The 20,835-nt window shown below is 38.5% G+C and overlaps 2 protein-coding genes across 5 annotated transcripts in view; one reads left to right on the top strand and one right to left on the bottom strand.

The window, feature by feature from the left end:
* Nucleotides 1-1,616: 1,616 nt before the first annotated feature.
* On the top strand, nucleotides 1,617-3,170 carry LOC138442822 (putative uncharacterized protein ENSP00000383309). The gene has a single exon (XM_069595002.1). The coding sequence runs from the start codon at nucleotides 1,617-1,619 to the stop codon at nucleotides 3,168-3,170; it is 1,554 nt and encodes a 517-aa protein (XP_069451103.1).
* An 8,521-nt stretch (nucleotides 3,171-11,691) lies between these two features.
* TBL1XR1 (TBL1X/Y related 1) overlaps nucleotides 11,692-20,835 on the bottom strand; it is a 176,771-nt gene continuing 167,627 nt past the window's right edge. For all 4 annotated transcript variants that reach the window (XM_069559600.1, XM_069559627.1, XM_069559618.1 and 1 more), the window contains 3 exons: nucleotides 20,274-20,439; nucleotides 17,479-17,580; nucleotides 11,692-16,562 (listed from right to left, as the gene is read on the bottom strand). In XM_069559600.1, the coding sequence (XP_069415701.1) occupies nucleotides 16,536-16,562; nucleotides 17,479-17,580; nucleotides 20,274-20,439 (295 nt within the window). In that variant the 3' untranslated portion in view covers nucleotides 11,692-16,535. The remainder of the gene's footprint in view (nucleotides 16,563-17,478; nucleotides 17,581-20,273; nucleotides 20,440-20,835) is intronic.

Here is a 20,835-nt window from a genome sequence, read left to right as displayed (position 1 = left end):
AGAAAAGATATTGTCAGAATAGACAAAGAAACAAGACCCAACTCTACGTATTCTACAAGAAATCCATTTTAATGATGAAGACATATAGATTAAAAGTAAACGGATTGAGAAAAATATACCATAGAGGTGGGGTGTGCATGGGCCAGACAGTTATCAGCTCAACCTTCAAAGACATGACCCAGCCCCAGTAAAATCTGGACACTGAAACTGAGTTGGGCCCTGTGGGTTTCCTGGGCATGAACACATTTCCGTCCTGTTTTCTTGTTTATAGGGAAAAGGCTTCAGAATCCATGAGTTCCAAATGCAGGTTCAAGCAGTTGCTTATCAGGGAAGGAAGGGTACTCAGCGACTAGCGAAGAGCAATCAAGGAATAACAGGCACAGGATCCTTGGGACAGGATCCAGTTTCTGTCTCAAGGTAAACACGTACTAGGCTGGTGCAAAAGTAATTGCGGTTTTGCACTGTTGAACTTTGCCATTTGGCACTGGAATAGATTCCTAAACAAATGTGGTTATGTTACATATCACTTTAATGCCCATTTCTCACTTTGTGTTTTTATGCTAATGACATTGCTTGCTGTGTATTTTATATTTAGATTATAGAAATGATGTTAAAAGCAAATTTGAGCGATTTTTAAATTTGAGTTCAAAATGGGCCCAAAAGCAGCAGAGACAACTTGAAACATCAGCAACGCATTTGGCCCAGGATCCGCTAACAGGATACAGTGCCGGGGTGGTTCAAGAAATTTTGCGAAGGAGGTGAGAGCCTTGAGAATGAGAAGTGTAGTGGCAGGCCATCGGAAGTTGACAACAACCGAGAGCCAGCATTGAAGCTGATCCTCTTCCAACTACACTAGACGTTGCCAAAGAACTCAACGCTGACCATTCTACGATTATTCAGAAACAAATGGGAAAGGTGAAAAAGCTTGATAAGTGGGTGCCTCATGAAAGTGAAAGTCACTCAGTTGTGTCTGACTCTTTACGACCCCACGGACTGTACAGTCCATGGAATTCTCCAGGCCAAAATACTGGAGTGGGTACCCTTTCCCTTCTCCAGGGGATCTTCCCAACCCAGCAATCAAAACGGGAAATTGAACCCAGGAATTGGGGAAATCGAACCCAGGAATTGGATCGTCTCCTGCATTGCAGGTGAATTCTTCACCAACTGAGCTATGGTGCCACATGAGCTGACTGCAAATCAAAAAAATCATCATTTTGAAGTTTCTTCTCTTATTCTATACAACAAGAAACCATTTCTCAATCAGATTGTGACGTGTGACAAAAAGTGGATTTTATACAACCACGAGCAACAACCAGCTCAGTGGCTGGACCAAGAAGCAACTCCAGAGCACTTCCCAAAACCAAACTTTCACCAAAAAAAAAAACAAACCAAAAAAATGGTCATGGTCACTGTTTGGTGGTCTGCTGTCCGTCTGAACCACTACGGCTTTCTGAATCCTGGCGAAACTGTTACCTCTGAGAAGCGTGCTTAGCAAATCCGAGATGCACCGAAAACTACAGCATGTGTAACCAGCACCGGTCCAGAGGGTGGGCCCAATTCCTCTCTACAACAACGCCCAGCACACCGCATGTCCACGACAACGCCCAGCAAACCGCATGTCACACAACGCCCAGTACACCACGTGTCCACAACAACGCCCAGCACACCGCATGTCCATGACAACACCCAGCACACCGCATGTCACACAACGCCCAGTACACCGCGTGTCCACAACAACGCCCAGCACACCACGTGTCTACGACAACGCCCAGCACACCGCATGTCCACAACACCCAGCACACCGCGTGTCCACAACAACGCCCAGCACACCGTGTGTCCACAACAACGCCCAGCACACCGCATGTCCACAACGCCCAGCACACCGTGTGTCACACAACGCCCAGCACACCGTGTGTCACACAACGCCCAGCACACCACCACCCAGCACACCGTGTCCACAACAATGCCCAGCACACCGCGTGTCACACAACAATGCCCAGCACACCACGTGTCACAAACGCCCAGCACACCGTGTTTCCACAACGCCCAGCACACCATGTGTCCACAATGCCCAGCACACCGCGTGTCCACAGCAACGCCCAGCACACCGCGTGTCCACAGCAATGCCCAGCACATCGTGTGTCACACAACAACGCTCAGCACACCGCATGTCCACAACGCCCAGCACACCGCATGTCACACAACGCCCAGTACACCACGTGTCCACGACACCACCCAGCACACCGCATGTCCACGACAATGCCCAGTACACCACGTGTCCACGACACCACCCAGCACACCGCATGTCCACAACGCTAAGTACACCACGTGTCCACAACAACGCCCAGCACACTGCATGTCCACAACACCCAGCACACTGTGTGTCACACAATGCCCAGCACACTGCGTGTCCACAACGCCCAGCACACCGCGTGTCACACGACGCCGCCCAGCACACCGCATGTCCACAACAACGCCCAGCACACCACGTGTCACACAACAATGCCCCGCACACCGCGTGTCCACAACGCCCAGCACACCATGTGTCACACAACAACGCCCAGCACACCATGTGTCCACAACAACGCCCAGCACACTGCATGTCCACAATGCCCAGCACACTGCATGTCCACAATGCCCAGCACACTGCGTGTCACACAATGCCCAGCACACTGCGTGTCCACAACGCCCAGCACACCATGTGTCACACAACGCCCAGCACACCGTGTGTCCACAACAATGCCCAGCACACTGCGTGTCCACAACGCCCAGCACACTGCGTGTCACACAATGCCCAGCACACTGAGTGTCCACAACGCCCAGCACACTGCGTGTCCACAACGCCCAGCACACCGTGTGTCACACGCCGCCACCCAGCACACCGCATGTCCACAACGCCCAGCACACCACGTGTCACACAACAATGCCCCGCACACCGCGTGTCCACAATGCCCAGCACACCATGTGTCACACAACAACGCCCAGCACACCGTGTGTCCACAACGCCCAGCACACCACGTGTCACACAACAACGCCCAGCACACCACGTGTCACACAACAATGCCCAGCACACCGCGTGTCCACAACCAACACCGCAAAAGCTGAACGAATTGGGCTATCAGGTTTTACCTCATTCACCATATTCACCTGAATTCTTGCCAACAGACTAACACTTCTTCAAGCATGTCAACAACTCTTTGCAGGGAAAATGCTTCCACAGCCAGCAGGAGATAGAAAATGCTTTCCAGGAGTTCATCATATCCAAAGCACAGATTTTTACACTAAAAAGGAGCATAATGGGAATAAACAAGCTTATTTTTCATTGGCAAAAATGTGTTGCTTCTAATGGTTCCTATTTTGACGAATAAAGATGTGTTTGAGCCTAGATATAATGATTTAAAATTCAGTCTGAAACTGCAATTACTTTTGTACCAACCTATTATCTTTGAGCTCTTCTGTAGAAATAAAATGTCCCAAAATAGAAATGCTAGCATTCTTCATTCTAGAGAAGCTCATTAGGAGACTGCCTGCCCTGCACACACACCCTGACACATACCAGCACCTCTGGCCTTGAACCACTTGTATAAAACTCCCCACCAAATTCTCCTGGGTTGGGAACACACAGTTGAGGGCATGAGTCCCCTGTGTCCCCCTTTCCCTGGCAAAGCATTAAAGCAATTCTTTTCTCCTTCACCCCAAATTCTGTCTCTGAGATTCAATTCAGCACTGGTTCACAGAGGCTGAGTTTACAGCATCAACATCAAGGCTTGGACAAGCCTTCTTGGTTGGCAATACTCCATGCTTGTTGCCACACATCTTTGCTGAGAATGGTAGGGGCGGAACAAGGATGGCTAAAAGAGAAGGATTTTCAAGGGGCCAGAGCAAACTTTGAAGGGGATAGATAAGTTCATTTGGTTAAGTGTGATTATTTCACAGGTTATTTACACAGGTAAAAACACATAAACTTGTACAATTTACATATGTACTTTATGTCAATCAGAGCTCAATAAAGCTGTTTTGAAAGAGTGACATGGAAAGATGTCTTAATATACTAAATGAAGCAAAATCAAGCCAGACAAAAACAAGTATACCATAATCCCCTTTATGTTAAAGCAAAACATTGATTTATGTTTACAAACACATAAAAGTGTCTAGAATATTAGGTAGCTAACAGAGACTATTATAGGAGAGAATGCCCAAGTGAGTCAGAGGTAGGGGTAAAGAGTGAGTATACTATCATAACAAGATCTCAGTGACCTGAAATAACCATTTTTTTTTACTCATGTTACACATCCCAAGGTGGTCACCAGGATGCTGTTTTCAGAGAAATGGCTGAAAGGCCTATATTTAGCAGTACCAAAGCATCCTGCTCAAAGCTAGATAAAACTTATTCCTGTGACTTTTTTATTAACACATACACCTCAACATTTTTTCTTAAAATTTTTCTAAAATGAGCATGTATTACTACCATAAGGAAAAAAAAATTATATAGAACAAAAGGTCTAAGCCTAAAAAACAAAGGTGACCCAACACACAAAAGCAGAGTGCGATTTTGACATCGATTAATGTTTCAAAATTGAAGTCTAAGTGAGATAAATGAAATCAAGACAAAAGAAAGTGAAATGTGAAATGCTACTCCTTTAGAAACTTGGTTCTTAATATTGATGCAGTTTCTGATGTTCTCCTATAAATAATAGATTACAAAATGGATGTCTGGCACAGAGTTGCTTTTAAAAGTTCATTCTCCGATTCTTGACAATGCCAAAACAAATTAGTGGGGACTAAGAATAAGACAGAAAAAATTACAAATAAAGAAACACAAAGGAAGTGATCACCCAGAGATACACCCATCACCACCATCCAAATAAGTTCCATACCACACACACACACACAAAATCATATTTTAAGATGCTCCACCATAGCAAAATGCAACTATAAATAACAGCTTGTTCAATAAGTCCTGCCACATTCACACTTATAATAGCAGTGCTTTGTAAACTAATTACAACCGATTATTTTCAACAAATTATTCTGTCAAATGAAATGTTTTCTCTGGCATGTTCATAACAGGAAAAATATTAACAGTAATAATCATGCCACAAATGAAAGCCTAATTTACGCCAGCCAGTGTACTAAACAAGTTATTTGAACACTAATCCTTTAAACTACCTTGAAATCAAGATATCTTATATAGATATTTCTTAAATGCAAGAAATTGATGCTCATATATAAAGCAATTTGTTCCAGCTCACATCCAGAAGAATAACATGGTGCTTTTTTTCACAACATTATGTGACCTTCTTATCTTCACTATTTACTCCCTCTGCATGCCTTCCATCCCTTATTAATCAGTTATTTCCTCCAGGCACTGTCTTACGTTCCTAGAATCTAGAGAGAATAGTATATGATAGACTTTGCGCTGCAGGAACTCAGGAACTTGAGCAGTAGCAGCCCAAGAAGCCAAGTTATCACCAGAGCTATTGACAGGGTGCTGAGAGCGGCCGAGGCACCCCCTCCAGAGAGGCAGAGGCTGGAGGCAGGCAGTGGGCAGTGAGTAGGGAGTGGCCAGTTTTCTGAGAAGCACTTTGCTTGGCTGAACCTGACAATTTAAGAATTAGGCAAACAAAGGAAGGGAGAAGGCATTCTGGGTGCAATTACATGAATATGGGGAAGAAAGCTTACAGGAGGTGCATCTCTTTCAGTGTGGCTAGTTAAGAATGTGACTGAATATAAGAAAGATTCCTCAGCCACGTACATTCACATGGCTAACCTGACCCTGCTCCCCTGCCTGCTCCCACTCTTAGCCTCTATTCCAGGGGCCCCTTCCCAGTTGTTGAGCAACCATAACCTCCAGCCATTTGACAGGTCCTCTCACTGTGGCAGAGCTTCCACCATCTTCCTGGGAAATTTGAAGACCAGGTATACTTAAGTCAGTTACTGCTGTGTCTTTAACCTGGGTCATGATGGTTTCTTCTAGATGCATGGAAACCTTTCCAGACTCGAGAGACCTGAACTTTCCCACAGAGGTTACCCACACGATCCCAGGTATATCCTGACTAGAGGGGCCCGTGTCCTGCAAGTACTTGGGAGTGCCAATCCTCTGGCAGTGTGGATGGTTCAGTGCTCCTGGACCTTGCCAATCTCCATCACCACCTAAGACACTGCCCTCTCCACCCCAGGCCTGTTGAGCACTTGGGAGCACTACCGCTGGGCATGAGCCAAGCTCAAGCTATCACGGAAAGGGAAAACATACTCAAAGTTTTAATAAGGTTTTTTTGAAAGAAGGCAACTGTGTGCTTACTGTATGATGTGCAGTGTTCAAAGACTGATTCAGAAGGGCATAACACCTAGCCATATCCTGAGAAATCAGAATTTCAGGGACAAGGAATCCTTAGAAGTCCAGGAGTAAAAAAACCTGAGCACAGCAGCAGTGATGGCCAGAATACAATGGAGTAGTTCTCTAGGTTTCCTGTGCCTTAGAAACTCTGGAAGCCTGGCATAAAATATGGGTTGAAGATCCTTGCTCCACATACATACAACATGATTTAGCAGGTCCTGGGTGGAATACCACCTGTTCCCATGTTGCTCTATTCCACTACCATTGTAGTGCAAAAGGCACTTCCCGGGACATTCTAGATTTTTTAAAAGTATGTGCTGAAAAAGTAACAAAAGACGACCCCAGGGATCAAGACAGTAAAATGTCCAAAACTGGAAAAAATTTTGAAGTCCTGGAAAAAAAGAACCACAGGATACCATTCTAGCACATGGACCAGGAATTTGGCTCCCATCATTAGTGTAAATATTCTGGTAGTTCCATACGTTTATAACTGCATTTAACCTAAATATCATGCTCTGTGGCAGAAATATTCTTCCACGTTTAAAAAAATCTTCCTCATATCTTTAACATTTAATCACTAATAACATAAGCTCGACGTATTTGGGGTTTTCTGCCGACTCCTGCCACATTAGGGTCATTTATTGGTCTATTTTCTCTCTTGCTCCTCTATGTACATTAAAAAAATATTCAAGGCATTTTTTTCCCCAAGAAATCTCCCTTCCATAAATTACTAAGTGACTCCTTTTGAAATAACCGTTAGTGTCAGAAAATGGGTGGGTGGCAAGTTTTATAGATTCTCTAAAAATGCCTATTAACCAGAGGTGCACATCAGAATGGACTGTTGAGTCTGTCCTACTGATATACAAATATTTATTTCCTTGTTCCAGCACGACTGTTTATAATAGGAAACAGTGAAAGAGTAAATATACATTATAGGGGCCTAATTATAGTATATAATGCAACCATTAAAAGTCAAAATAATAATAATTTATAGTATGCTCTATACAAGCAGGCATGATTTTCCAAGGGCTTCATATATGTTAACAATTTTATATGTTTATATGTTTACATAACTAATGTATGAAGCAGGTACTATTGCTAGCTTCATTTTACACATGGGAAAGCCAGGACAGTAACTCCTTAGGTCAAACAGGAGTGGAACTGGGATTTAATCCAGTCAGGCAGAATCCATGCTCTAATCTCTATGGTAGACTCCACATCTACAGTATAAAGTACCTACAGTGATGGCACAGAAGGTCCTGACAATATTAGTGAAAAAGCTAGTCTCTCAAATCAGTGAATATTACAATCCCTTTTTCCTTTAAAACAAGTATTCAAAATGTTTGGAAGGACACATACCAAAGCGTTAACTGTGTAACTCACCTAGAACCAGACATCCTGGAATGTGAAGTCAAGAGGGCCTTAGGAAGCATCACTATGCAAGCTAGCGGAGGTGATGGAATTCCAGTTGAACTATTTCAAATCCTAAAAGATGATGCTGTGAAAGTGCTGCAGTCAATATGCCAGCAAATTTGGAAAACTCAGCAGTAACCACAGGACTGGAAAAGGTCAGTTTTCATTCCGATCCCAAAGAAAGGCAATGCCAAAGAATGCTCAAACTACCGCACAATTGCACTCATCTCACACGCTAGCAAAATAATGCTCAAAATTCTCCAAGCCAGGCTTCAGCAATACGTGAACCGTGAACTTCCAGATGATCAAGATGGATTTAGAAAAGGCAGAGGAACCAGAGATCAAATTGCCAACATCCATTGGATCATCGAAAAAGCAAGAGAGTTCCAGAAAAACATCTACTTCTGCCTAATTTACTATGCCAAAGCCTTTGACTGTGTGATCACCACAAACTGTGGAAAATTCTGAAAGAGATGGGAATACCAGATCACCTGACCTGTCTCCTGAGAAACCTGTAGGCAGGTCAGGAAGCAACAGTTAGAACTAGACATGGAACAAGAGACTGGTTCCAAATCGGGAAAGGAGTACGTCAAGGCTGTGTATCGTCACCGCGCTTAGTTAACATACATGCAGAGTACATCAAGAAAAATGCTGGGCTGGATGAAGCACAAGCTGGAATTAAGATTGATGGGAGAAATATCAATAACCTCAGATATACAGATGACACCACCCTTATGGCAGAAAGCAAAGAAGAACTAAAGAGCCTCTTGATGAAAGTTAAAGTGGAGAGTGAAAAAGTTGGCTTAAAACTCAACATTCAGAAAACTAAGATCATGGCATCTGACCCCATCACTTTATGGCAAATAGATGGGGAAACAACGGAAACAGTGACAGAATTTATTTTCTTGGGCTCCAAAATCACTGCAGATGGTGACTGCAGCCTTGAAATTAAAAGACACTTGCTCCTTGGAAGAAAAGTTATGACCAATCTAGACAGCATGTTAAAAAGCAGAGACATTTACTTTGCCAACAAAGATCCGTCTAGTCAAAGCTGTGGCTTTTCCAGTAGTCATGTAAGGATGTGAGAGTTGGACTATAAAGAAAGCTAAGTGACAAAGAATTGATGCTTTTAAACTGTGGTGCTGGAAAAGACTCAAGAGTCCCTTGAGAGACTCTTGAGCTGCAAGGAGATCCAACCAGTCCATCCTAAGGAAATCAGTCCTGAATATTCACTGGAAGGACTGATGCTGAAGCTGAAACTCCAATATTTAGGTCACCTAATGTGAAGGACTGATTTATTTGAAAAGACCCTGATGCTGGGAAAGATTGAAGGTGGGAGAAGCAGACGACAGAGAATGAGATGGTTGGATGGCATCATCGACTCAATGGACATGAGTTTGAGCAAGCTTCAGGAATTCGTGATGGACAGGGAAGCCTGGCGTGCTGCAGTCCATGATGTTGCACAGTCGGACACAACTGAGTGACTGAACTGAACTGTGTAACCACAGAGGAACTGGTTGGGAATTTAGAAATGGGAATCTTTTAATATCTTTATAAGCATGTACTTACTAATATCATCTATAGCACACAAACTTTAAAAAAAGCACACATATCTAGTGATATCATATTAGTGAAAGGTTATGGTAGGGCCAGGCATTTTACCTTAAAAAGAGTTTCAATGGAATTAAGTCAATCAACATTGTTTAAGAAGTGAAATGTACTTACCTCTAGTCTTGATTATGGTAAAGTCAAGTCACTCTAGTCTTCCTTGATTTCAACACACTGGTCCAACTTCAAACTGAAGTTTATCTCAACCACTTCACAGGGTATATTTAAAAACATACTGCATAGCTACAGATTTATGTCATATTAAAAAGAACCTGAGTTATCTGACGACTGTGGGCCTTCATTAAGATACCACCCACACCAGACATGCAGCTTGCCATTCCTCTTAGGAATTTCACTATTCCTTGCCCTGAGGTATTCTGCTCAAGTGCCAGAGTAGGAAAACCAGATAATTACCTTGGTCAAGTAGTATATGTAAATTAAGTCAGTAAAAGCTTATGTGGAGGAGGAGGACCCGACAACATGAAGACTTCTCAAAATCCCGTAATAAGAAATGTGTGAGATTCTGGGAGCCGATGTTTTCAGATAAATGATCTCAGACCGAGTTCAGTGTGACTGGATTTTCCTAAGAGTTGACTGCTTGAGGTATCCATTCACTACTTAAATTCCTGCTCAGCAGTCCTACCAGGGAGCCCTGCAACCAATGATTTTGATATTTCTGGTGGTGCAATATCTCTTAAGGCAGCCTGTTCTGACATTGGATTGTATCACTTTCTAAGATGGCTTGCTTTCTTAATAGAATCATGGTGTATTTTTCTGTGTAGATTACACTCCACTGGTTATCGTTCTTTAAGTGTGAGTCATTTGCACAATCGATCATACAAACCCAACAACCAAGAAACAGTGATAATTGTCTTTCTGTACTTTACTAAACACTTTGTGTTTAATATATTTTAAATTATAAAGAAATTACAAGGAACTCCTAAAAAAATTTAATACAAAAATATTACAAGTTAGGACAAGTAAGCATTGAGATATGACATTTGAAGAGAAGAAACATGCAGAAAAAGTAGCAGAGGGTTAACATTTCATTGTTGACAGAGAGCTCTGGTACAGCAGAGAAAAGCACCATAAAACTACTGTCCATAGTGTCTTTTCCTCCACTGCATTTTCAAATGAATATGCTAGGGAAACAGTCAACTTTTTTAATCTGCTATGTATTATAATAGGTAAGAAATCTGATCTATAGTAAAGTGTAAGAACTAGGAAGTTTCAAATAACCCCTTTTGTAACTATTCAGATTGATTTGTTTTACCACAAGCTGATACAGATTATAATCCTTAGTTGTCCAACACTTTTGAAAAAAGTGTAAAATGCAGAACATTAACAATCTATGCCATGCAATAAAAGTTAACCCTTTGAAAATGAAAGGCTGTCAGAAAGTTCTAGTAACTGTAGTAGGTTATCGTTTAATAAAACATGACAAGGCTATGCCTGTAAGTATGCTTCAGGCACGCTTTATATGCCTGTTAAGTGTATGCTTCAGGAAATCGAAGGGAAAGGTAGAATACATGGAGGATACAAGGTTTAAAAAAACAAAAAAGACAAAAAATATGCTCAATGATTCTTTAAAAATCATTACCTCTCAGTAATTCTAAAGGAGTTGGGATTAATTAAAATTGGAAGATGCCTAGTATCTTTCCTCACAGATTATAAGATTTGTTAGCAACATATACCACTAGCTAAGGAAGAAAATTATTAAATTATAGTAGGTATCTATGAAGAAAAAAAGAGCATTAAGGAAGTTGAGCACCCTGTCCTAAAAATCTTCAATAACTTATACACATTGTTTTGTGCTCAAATAAATGCACACTAATCAAATGAATCTGTTTGATTATGTGAAACAATGTCTTTTAAAGTACAATATCTATTTTTTAAAATAATTCAAAATTGCTATTCCTTAGCTGATTAAATGCTCTATTATTCTTTAATAAAAATAGTAAATTACCCTTCATTTAAAAAATCTTATCTCCTACGAGAAGTAATAAAATAGTAAAATTTGCACTTTTATCTATGGGCTTACTTTATGTGTATCTTGTAAAACAGTAAATTTATGAAATACAGTGGTTTGGGTTCTGATGGCAGTTGTTATGATTGGTAACACCAGCATGGGAGAAGCAACATGATGTTCTATGTTATGAAGGCTAACTCAGAGCAAAAAACTTTATTCTACAAAAGAACATCAGAGGAGTAATTGCAATAAAATGTAAACAAGAAATTGTAAACAAGAGCATCCCTTTCCCTTTACTTGACTAGGAAATAGTCCATACAAACTACATAGGTATCAAAGGTTTTATATATGTACACAGCCAACATAATATCAAAATATATTTTATTCTGGACCTCTTTCAGATCTGATTCAAATTACAGTTGTCAAAGCAATACAATGCAAAGGGAAACTGCAACAACAACAACAAAAAATGTGCCTAGAAAGGATAAAAGGGTCATTGGGGACAAATCATTGTGATGTGGAACCAAAATACATCGCAAGTGTAATTAACATGGTCCAGGACAGCATAGAGTATCTGTATCAGTCTTCCTTACACAACAGTCATGAAAACTGAACAACAAAGTTCTTCAACATGTACAAAAGACTGTCATGGGCTGGTTTACACTTTTACAACAGTTTTAAAGTTAACTGGATAACTAAAGAAATGATGCAGACATTTTAATCCAGTGCTATAAGTAGGCTCACAGAATTAGACCCAAAGGATTTGTAGAAATCAAAAATTAGAACATTATAGCTACAATGTCGAAGTCAGGAAAGAAGAAAATTACTTCTGTATTTAGGGATTACAGAGCTACGAAATGCAGTCTGCGTGTTTTTGTTTTTGATGAGATGGATAAGTACATTAGACTAGATACAACATGCAGAATGTTTTCTTGAACTTATCCATAAACTCCAAAGAAAACATCATGAAACAGATTACGAGAAAATTAAAAAAAAAAAAAAAACCATATGCCCGAGTTATTCACCCTGCTTCAACACTGTCAACATAAAGGCAGAAATAAAGAATGCTATTAATACTTCAGAACTACTGATATAAGACATCAAATTTCTAAATCAGTGTATTAAAAAAGTGAACACTTCCTCTTTTTTCGCTCTCTTCTACACTTAACTAGATTCATGTGTTTTTTTTTTTTTAATTGATATTGAATGTGACACGTCAGAGCTATTACCGGAAGGAGTAACTCATAACTTCCCTACTCCCCTTCCATCCCTGCTGATTCAGAAGAAAACAAAACAAAACAAAAAAAACCAACCAGGGTCTCTTGTAGATTTGCTGCTATTCCCCAAAATGCTGGCATTTGCTGCCATGCCACAATGTTGGTCCACTGAAACAGGATTTCTGTGGAAACTGTCAACAGTAATTCACCAAATGCAAGTACCGTTTTTAGCATGCGAGAAAAAAATGCAGGTTCTACAGAAATGTACAATGTGCTTAAGAAAATGAAAACTGTTTTGAAAAGAGTAAATAGCACTGCATTTGAGATTTATTTTTTCTGCTTATCTAGTAAAACTTAACATCTTTGCTGACATAAGAATAGTCATTTCTGATTCCTTTAAACAGCAAAAATGCATACTCCTCTTCAGGCCTCTATTCAGTAATAGTTTACATAACTCTTAACAAAATCATTCTACATAAACAGATAGCTCCTTAAAAATAGTACTCTCTCATTAAATCTAATTTGACAGAAGTAAGTTTAAGGAAAAAAGGAGTGCTTTATAAGTTAAGTGAAAAAGTACAAATCTTTGGCCTTTCTCTTGACATTTCTATATGTCAAAAAGCAAAAAACCTTCATGTAATTCAATCTAATGATTACTTTTTGCACCATAATTTGTTTTTTACACCACAAAAGGAGGCACTTTCAGTATCTGTAAAAGGTGTTTAATCCTAAAACATACTTACCTAGAGAATAATTAATTAAAACAGAATTCAGTACACCCTAAGACCTATCAGGAAATTAAAAGTTATCACTTCTAAAAGTCACGTCAAAGTTAATGATGGTACCCGATCAATGACAGTAAACCGGGAATGGAACAAAGATAAGAATTTACGGGATATCCTACATGAAGAAGAAAAAAGATATTCCTTTATGATGTTCAAGAATGACAGCTGCTCTTTCTTTACTCTATTTTAATCAGTAAGTATTCTATTCATTTAAGTTTTCCTTTCTATTTTTCCTTGTAAGTGTCTTACAGTAGCCTATACAACAATGACATATAATGAACACCACAGAAAATCTACTGGAATCAATAGATCTTCAGATAAGTTCTTAGAGGGGGCAAAAAGAAAAAAAAAAAAAAGGAAGGAAAAAATAAGCAAGAACCTCAAATATAGAACTTTACAGGCTGTGAAACTTGGTCTCTTATAATCATGTTACTGCTCAAATTAGAGGCAATCTTACTTTTGTCTACTGGAGCAGCATCGTGGCACATCAGCAGGCAATGATGATGTTGAGAACAGCAGCAAAAAAGAAATAACTGTATGCTCACAAAGAACCCAAGCCTACAAAATGGATACCTTTCTGACAGTTTATACTTAAAAGACCCAAGACTTCAGGATAATAAAGCTCTGTATTTATAATCTTTTATATGCCCTACTGTGGCTATTATGCTTAAGTAAAATACCTAAAGATCAAACAAACAAACAAACAAAAAACACAGAGACGATGACAACACCATAAACATGTAGCTGTCGATTTTGGCAGCTATACTGCAGAACTTCGTGACTATCTTTAATCAGCTGGGGAAAAAAGGTCAATAACTGTATGCAAATGAATAAATTGTCCATATCAAAATACAAAAAGTACTATCAATAACCACCTCTGACTTTCAGATTTAAATTCAGTGCAATTGACAAATGCATCACTAAAGGAAAATGCAGCTTAAACATACTCAAAACATTTGTGTCTATTCCTGGGAGCACATTTAAAAATTATTGCACAGATTTTTAAATTTTTATTTATTTTTTTTAAAACAACAACAGAGGTCAACCACAGATGTGGACCTCCAGCGATAAAAGCAGGATTTCAAGTGCCAGATACTCAGCATATTAGGTTTCCTACGTAAGTCACAGGGTAATAGTTCTAAATAACTATAATGTGATCCAAAACCCTAAAAACAGCTGGCACAAAACCATCATGAATGACTGCCTCTCTGGATGTAAATTTTAAAAAATATTATTACAGTATCTTAGACCCCACTAGCAACAACTGGGGTACATGTAACAATGTATTGTGAAATTAAGTGTATTTATTCTCTTTACCAATAGCAAATGCTATCCTACCTTAGTAAAACCAAGACTTGCTTCAATCAATGCTGTTTTGTAAAAATAGCAAAACAACAAATGCTGAAAATCAAAGCTGCATTACTAGGGTTAAATCAGTTTCTACTTAAAACATAGGTTAAAATTTTAGCAGTAAAAGCTTCAAATAATTAGTGACAGAAATAGTGTTATAAATTTGCTAAGCTTGATAATAAATGATATTCCTTAATTAAAATTTTTGCGATATTAAATTTGACAACTATTCTCTTCAAAACTGACACTTCTGAATTATTACATTAATCATGACAAACCCTGTTAATCACACATATAAACATAGCCCCATGCTATCATTTGTAAATTCTGTATATTTTAGCTTTTAGTTGCATGAGCACAAGAGGAGGTTTGATCTGATACCTATACCTTTAAGAAAATACATGATATTATAAACAGAGTAAAAGACATGATATAGTAGTGATTACTAAAAAAACAAAACATAGCAGCTTAAATCTATCTATATTTGAGAAAATGTAGTCACAAGTACCACAAACGCAGAATTAGAGCAGCCGGGAGGTTAGTGCAATTATACCTTTTTTTAAAATTTTTGAATCACTGCTATTTAAGAACACCTTGAAGCAAGTCTTTTGTTTTAAAGATTGTTTTTAAACTAAGGTAGCAAACATTTTGCCATGTAATGGCAGTGTTATATGCCGTTATCTTGCTTTGTATAAAGAAAAATAACATGAGAGATTTTTAATACTGGAGTTTGGTTACATTACATATTTAAGCTTCTACAACAGAATGATGGACACTTTGGAGAAGCTACTCCTTATCCAGAAACATTTTAATCTCTTAAAAAAACAAAGTAAAAGAAACAAACAAACAACAAAAAAACCCAAACCTACTTTGCTCCTTTTCACAATAGTGCACATTTTTAACCATAATTTAGTTATGGCTACAAAACATCAGAAGATATTTTTATGCATCTTCTCTCTGGTATTAAAAAAATTTTTGTGCCCTTCTAGTCTTTAATTGGCAGAAATATGTCCCAAAAAAAGAAACTATTGCATTTAAGCCACATCACCAAAAAAACAAACAAAACAGAAAAACCCCACAACAGAAAAACAAAGCAAAAGCAAAAACAAAAAACAGAGCATAATACCCTTTTACTGATGTGTCTTACAGATTGACATGACCAAAGTCATATAGTTCCATTTAATTTCCAATTTCCCCGTCTACAACATGCACCAATTGAATATATGCTCTGGGAGCCATAAATGTACCAAACATCTATCTCTTCAAAAGAATGCATTAAAATATTTTTAAGAATTTTTTTGTTTAAAAGGTGAAAAAAAATATAAACAAGAAACTGATTCACTCCCTTACTTCATGCATCCATAAACTAAACCAAAAAAAGTTTAAAAGCAAGAACAAACTACTGCTGCAAGTTTTTGTAAGTCCGTTTTCTCTGTACATACAAACTGCTAAACTACTGAAGGGAAAAAAGAATATAATCCATGGTGTCTGCTGATTCAAAGGGGATAAACAAGGCTGTCATTAGTATCCAAAAACTGGTACATGTATGGGCTGCTTTTATAACGCATATTTTTTCTCTCTTCTGTTTTTCATATCCAAAACTTCTAAATGCTATTTTAGGGGCACAGCAGATTTGATTCCAGCACTTGGTGAACAGAATTCACAAGCTGTGACAAAATTCTGTCATCTTCAGGGTGCAATTTTGTTTATATACACTGTTTGTATATATTTCTCTTAGATTTGGCTGTAGTGGACTGGCCATGGTTCAAGTGGGACTATAGCAGTACTTGGGTCGGGGACAGTCATTTTGGCTATATACACATTCATAGTCGGTCCATGGCTTCCAACTAGTAGCGCTATTTCCGAAGGTCTAATACACAAACCTGTAAGAAATTAAAATAATCAACCAGTGTGTAAAGAATTTCATTGTACATTTTTAACTTTTTTATAGTACAGTTTGGAATCTATTTCTTAGTTCCAAGTTCATGAAACTGATAAAACAAAAGTAATCACAGCAATGGATATAAACAACCAGATAAACTATGTGAAAGAAGATGGAGGAAATAATCATGGGCTCGCACTACAGAAGAACCATGGCTAAAATTTTTAAGATCTGCTTTCTGTTAATTAAAAAGTAGAAATAAATACATTCAAAATAGACTGTTTTTTATGATATGCCTTCAATTTTAATGAAAGATACTACAGATTATATTAAGGTATCGCTTCAGTAAACAGCTAATGGCTATACTCTTTCCATCTTCCCTTTGCTTTCAGAACTTTGGAAGCCACAATGAGTATTTCTGTAAAGGCATTGCCAGCCTCGCCCTGAAAGCCTCTTGGTATCATGCATTCCTCAATGTAGACCCCTCAGTGCCTCTATTCCCCCCTTCCCTGGGCTACCAGCAACCTTCTACAAGAAAAGAAGCTTAAAAATAGGCATTAAAAATTCAAATCTCTCTCACAGAGATATCGTGCTATACTTAATTTCACTGATGAAGTTCTACAGTCCATTTCTTGATCTTGAAGGCACTCTGGCCAAGATACCCTAAATTATATTTACACTATTTGAATGAAACGAGTATGAAAAGCACAGAGTCTTCAGTAAAAAAGATCAATACCCATATCATAAAATTTATTTTATAAAGAACACTTTGGCAGTCACCACCAGCACAAGCCGCGTTTATCCACTGTGCCTTCTCTCACACACACACATCTACCCCTCTGGAAGGCTTCATTGTACTCCACTGCGCCCTCTCACACACACGCATCTGCCCCTCTGGAAGGCTTCATTGTACTTACTGAACCATCTGATGCACTGGCTCCAACCTTGTCTCCTGCCGCATTCCAACAAACTTCAAAAATCCCACCTGTTCCCCTATAGCTGTGAACTAGAGCACCTGTCTAAAATAATGAGAAGCAGAATCTTAAAAATGATAAAGTATTATGTATGTTCAAATGCTGAGGTCAAAATATCATACAGCTTTATTTCCAGCAATCCAATGCAAGATTTAGCTTCAACTTCAAACACAAGTTCTGAAATACCAGAAATGTAATATGATAATCCTTTCACAAAATGGTAGCACTAGCCTGCTCTCAACAGATCATTCACACATACACACACGCCTGCTCTCAACAGATCATTCACACACACACACACACACACACACACACACATGCCTGCTCTCTGTTAACAGATCATTCACACACATACAGTTTACGGCTCAATTACTTTATTCCTTTGGTAATGGTAATCAAAATCATTCAGCTGCCATTCAATAATTAAAACTCAGTACAAAAATAGATTCTCTTAGGAAACAAGTCATTAAACAGGTCAAAGGTAAGAGGTTCTGTATGAGAAACTGGAAAACATGCTTTTGGTGTTCTGTCCTGACAAATAAGGAAAGTATGTCTCAGCTTCATGGTGACCTACAAAATTCAAACTACAGGTATCAGAACTACCTAAAAACGACATGGCAGCAAGACACATATCTTGTAAACACTGTCTGACAGAGCCAGCCCTAAGTTAATCACTAAGCTGGGAGACCATTTTTCCTTGTTTTCCTATCCAAAGTCAGTCTGGAAACACTGCAGAAACCACAGATGCATGGATACAGTTGATCACATTGGGAGAGCTCTACTGTTTTTTCCCTCTTATCTAAAATTTCTCACAATTTAAGAGATTAATGAAAAAGTATGAGTATAGCAGGCCTTAAATATATCTACAATTAATTAGGAGGCAAAGGAGTGGCATCAACAAAATCTAAAATAAGCTCACGTACAGAGTAAATCTATAGAGAGTCAACTGTGGGCTTTAAAAAAGAACCAACACTTTCCTTCAATAGTACTTACCAATTTCTAAGCTTCACTTAGGCTATAATTGAACCCAAACAGCATGGTCAATAAGCAAGAGCTATCTACAATAAAACTGCCAAAGAATTCTTAGCATTTACTCAAATCTATGATCAGACCAGACTATTAAGAATTTATCTGTCAAATGATTAGGTAACATATCAACCAAGTAATGGGAAGGAAAAAAAACAAACTACACACACACATATATATCACATATGTATATGACAAAAAAAAAAAAAAGACTTTTTCCTGCACTGAAATCTCACAAGATGCATTTTATTATTTTCAAACTTGAAAAAAAAATGACATTTTGATACACAATAGTGAAACAACAAAACAGTATGGATAGCTGTTCAAATGTCTTTAAAAGTCTAACAGCACCTTCCCTTAGAATTCTACTGTTCTCTACCCAAATTTTATTTTAAATTAATTTACTCAAAATGGAGAAAATGAGTGACAGAAAATAATACAAAAGGCAGATTATCTATGAAGTCTCTGCTATTCAGTCAAAACAGAAAGACTGGGACTTTTCTGGTAGTTCAATGGTTAGGACTCAGTACTTTCGGGAACTAAGATCCCGCCAAGCCGGGAAATAATTAAGATTAGAGAGCTCAGCAGGGTTGATGAAGTCAACAAAGTCAACATCAACATGCCAAAATCTGTAATGTTCCAAACATGAGTAACCATCAGTAAGTAAAATGAACACATGTTTTAAAAGATACTATGCTGCTGCTAAGTCGCTTTAGTCGCGTCCAACTCTGTGCGACCCCATACACGGCAGCCCACTAGACTCCCCCGTCCCTGGGATTCTCCAGGCAAGAACACTGGAGTGGGTTGCCATTTCCTTCTCCAATGCATGAAGGTGAAAAGTAAAAGTGAAGTCGCTCAGTCATGTCCGACTCTCAGTGACCCCATGGACTGCAGCCTACCAGGCTCCTCCGTCCTGGGATTTTCCAGGCAAGAGTACCAGAGTGGGGTGCCATTGCCTTCTCCAAAAAGATGCTATACATAGTAACAATAAAATATGTAAGGCACCTCAGAATAGATTTTTAATAAAAGATCTTTATGAAGAAATTACAAAGCTCTACTAAAGGGAGAAAGAGAGCCTTAATAGGGAGACTTCCAAAGTAACACTCATTAAAATTAAACCAATACTGCAGGGACAGGTAGAGTCACGTAACTGTTACTGAAGAGAACAGTATATGGCACGTAAAAACTAAAACACTGAAAAGACGAAAAAGAATGAAAGCAACAGAACTGTTTTCTCCATTTTTAAGAAAAGATCTCTGTAGCATTGTCCCTAGAAATGTAGTATATAGTTTTAAGTTTCTCTCTGATAAATTTTGTATTGAATCATAAAATCCTGTCCTTTAGTACATTTTTTTAACTGCTCATATATACCCTCTTCAAAGATAATTCTTTTAGAAAATAAAGAAATTACATCATTTATCTAAATAAATGCATCTTAAATTCTCATACTTTATGTCTGAAAAACTGTTTAAAAAATAAAGAATTTAAATTTATTTCTAAATTTTGGTCAATATTATGAAAATCTCACTTCAGATGGTTTTGATCTTTACTAAGCTATAAAAAATGCCACCAAAAAATACTCACTTAAAAGCTAAGAACTGAATGAATAACACAAAAGGAATGACAATCAAAACTGGGGAAAAAAAATTTGTTTAGACAAGCACTTCTTACTCATATAAAGATATGTGACTCTTCAAATAACCCAGACATACCTGTGTGTTCCAGATGTGCACACACTTGTCAAAAGAACCACTCGCCAGATACCTGCCATCAGGACTGAAAGCTACACTGTACACAGGCTCTTGGTGTTTTGTCAAAGTATGGATGCAAATTCCTCGGTCTACATCCCATAATCTAACAGTAGAATCAAAGGATGCACTGACAAAGAAGGAAAAAAAAAAAAAGATTTTATAAGTAATGAAATTCCCAGCCCCACCCCCAAACTACAATGACCGTCTTTCCTTATAGCTAGCCACAAATTCCTTATGAGAAGTAGACTGTGCTGTTAGGAAGAAAGTGCTCTGGAAACAAAGCTAAAAGGAGAAGAGGCAGCTTCCATTAAGGGCATCTCCACATCTGTAAATTGGAAAACATAAATAAGCTAATTTACTATATTTCTTTATTCTTTAACTCCTTTATATTGATTCACGAAACACTACTTTGAATATACACTTATTATTTATTTTGATGCTGAAAAAACTTTATTGCGTCATGCCTCAGTTACATAGGTTTTAATCAATATTTGATATTATCAGTAAATATTTGACATCTCCA

The sequence above is a fragment of the Ovis canadensis genome, chromosome 1 (genome assembly GCF_042477335.2).
Source record: "Ovis canadensis isolate MfBH-ARS-UI-01 breed Bighorn chromosome 1, ARS-UI_OviCan_v2, whole genome shotgun sequence".
NCBI lineage: Eukaryota > Metazoa > Chordata > Mammalia > Artiodactyla > Bovidae > Ovis > Ovis canadensis.
This window is presented reverse-complemented; position numbering and strand designations above follow the sequence as displayed.